Raw genomic sequence first — 2,140 nt, forward strand, 5'->3', positions numbered from 1 at the left:
AAGTTCTACTTCCTTAAGACAGCATGTTGTGTTATCACCAAAAGTTGCAAAGCAGAAGAAAAGCAAGCAGCAACTCAAAATCAACTCAAAATGCTAACAATGCAACCTGGAATGATCTCTGACTAAAAATTATACTCCTGAGACCAGCACACCATGGAAGACTATTGAATGTGAGTTAAGTACAGAGAGCTGCTCTCCAGAACTGCTACATTAAAAAATTAATTGAACATTATTTTTGGAAGGGAGGAAATGAATGAAGATGGATTGAACGATTCTACACAAAGGGAAAATATTCTAATTAAGAGAGTTTAAAAGCTACTGTAGATGTTTATTTGATACTAGCAATGTGGTCAGTTATAAAATATTTCTCTTCATCACAAAATAGTAAGGATTGAAACAATCCAAAGGGAAAAATCTAGAAGCTTTTAAAAAACATTTTTTTTAACCGAGCCCTAATTCTCCTAAAAAGGGTCTCCAAAATCTGGAGTAGAATTATCATACTCCATAATGAAATGCTTGAGTTCTTCAACATGTTGCTCACCTATTTCTTGCAAACTCTGCTTCATTGCAAACTGTATAGATTTTTCTAACGAACGATCCTTTTCAACCAGCCTTTCCACCACCATCCTAAAAGTTTCACAGACTTGTCGGTAAACCTTCTTAATCTCTGTAATTTTTGATGCAATCGCTTCTGAAAGAATGCTAAGCTGGCTGTCTTCACACAATTCTGGGCCAGCTGTTGTGTTTGACTCGGGTTCTTCTGTCTGGTTGATACATAATGGTGCCTTGGATCCCATCTCAAACTCGAAATTTCAGCCAAGTTGTTTTCTTCTGACTGCTTGGGATTTTCATTAGCCCTCTTGCTTGCAGCATCAGCCTGTTCCTCCTCAGTCAGCTGACTGGGGCTTTTTAACACCTTGGATGAAGTACTTGAGGGCACAGTATCTCTTGATGTTTTCAAAAACTGGATGGCTCTCTCTTTACATCTACGTCGAGACTGATGGAAGGAGCGCATCCTGCTTCTACTGCTGAGACTGGATCCAAATCTGCTGTGTAGGGAGTCCTTCCCGCCCACACGTGATTCTCTCAAAACAGGAGCGCCCCGTTTATGGGGAGAGCGTTGTCTTGAATAATGGGAAGAATAGAAACGTTTTCTTCTAAAGCCGTTTCTCATGGCCCTGTATTGAGGCTGTTGGCATGTGGAATACTCATCTCTTGACCATCGGTAGTCATAATGGCCTCTTTTGTAGGGTGGGGCTCTTCTTGGATCCTGAGTAAAACAGCGGCTCTTGCCCCATTCTTGGTAATCCACATGACAGTAGTATCTACTGTAGCCTGCTTCGTTGGGTCTGGCTAGCAGAGATGATCTCTTGTCTCCCAGGGGCAGTCTCTTTGGCACAACATTAATTATTCTATGGTTGCCATCACTGGGATGGTTCCAGGGAGGCGCTTGTTTTCCTGGAAGTCGCTTGTACTCATACCATCTCTGTGCTTGTTTTCCTGGAAGTCGCTTGTAGTCACACCATCCCTCAGACCACATTTCATCTGTTGTGGAAGCCACTGGACTTCTGCGAACAGAAATGACTACTTCCCTTCCTGTTCACTTTCAATTTCCAACCATACTGATGGCTCAGCTCAAGAATCTGTTATTGTCTAAAAATTCGTCATCAGAACTCTCCAAGGCGTGCATTCCACCGATGCTGCTGAAACCGCACCAACAGCTCTCTAATTAGACTTAGGCCTATTCAACAGCAGGGAAATCATGCCAGGTACTGGAAAGCTAGGAAATTAGCTGGGGCTAGTGAGGGCATGTGTCATACAGGAGAATGCAGTACCACCACTTGACTAAATCAGTACAATTCCTAAGTGAATTCCACTTACTACAAATAAGTGTAGCTCTCACCCCTCACCAAAAAAAGCTTCTCTTTGCAACAGAGAGAGACCATTGCAGAAAACCACAACCATTCAACTTCAGAGAACAAGTGATTGTGGGGTTTCTAGCCCCAAGATACACACACACACACATACATAACGCCTGTGCCTAAGCCTCACAGAGCATCATTAAGAGGAGGAGGAAAAATTATAAGGAAATCAGAAATGAAAGGGAAGCTTCACCCATGATATTTCAACAATATGACTG

The 2,140-nt window shown here is 42.2% G+C and overlaps 1 protein-coding gene across 1 annotated transcript; it reads right to left on the reverse strand.

The window, feature by feature from the left end:
* Nucleotides 1-355: 355 nt before the first annotated feature.
* Nucleotides 356-1,612, reverse strand: LOC114684056 (periphilin-1-like). The gene is given in 2 exon segments (XM_037198971.1): nt 356-808; nt 811-1,612. Coding segments are annotated over 2 exon segments (1,077 nt in total). The 5' UTR covers nt 1,541-1,612; the 3' UTR covers nt 356-461.
* Between the last annotated feature and the right edge of the window lie 528 nt (nt 1,613-2,140).

This window comes from Peromyscus leucopus, chromosome X (assembly GCF_004664715.2).
Source record: "Peromyscus leucopus breed LL Stock chromosome X, UCI_PerLeu_2.1, whole genome shotgun sequence".
In the NCBI taxonomy this organism is placed as follows: domain Eukaryota; kingdom Metazoa; phylum Chordata; class Mammalia; order Rodentia; family Cricetidae; genus Peromyscus; species Peromyscus leucopus.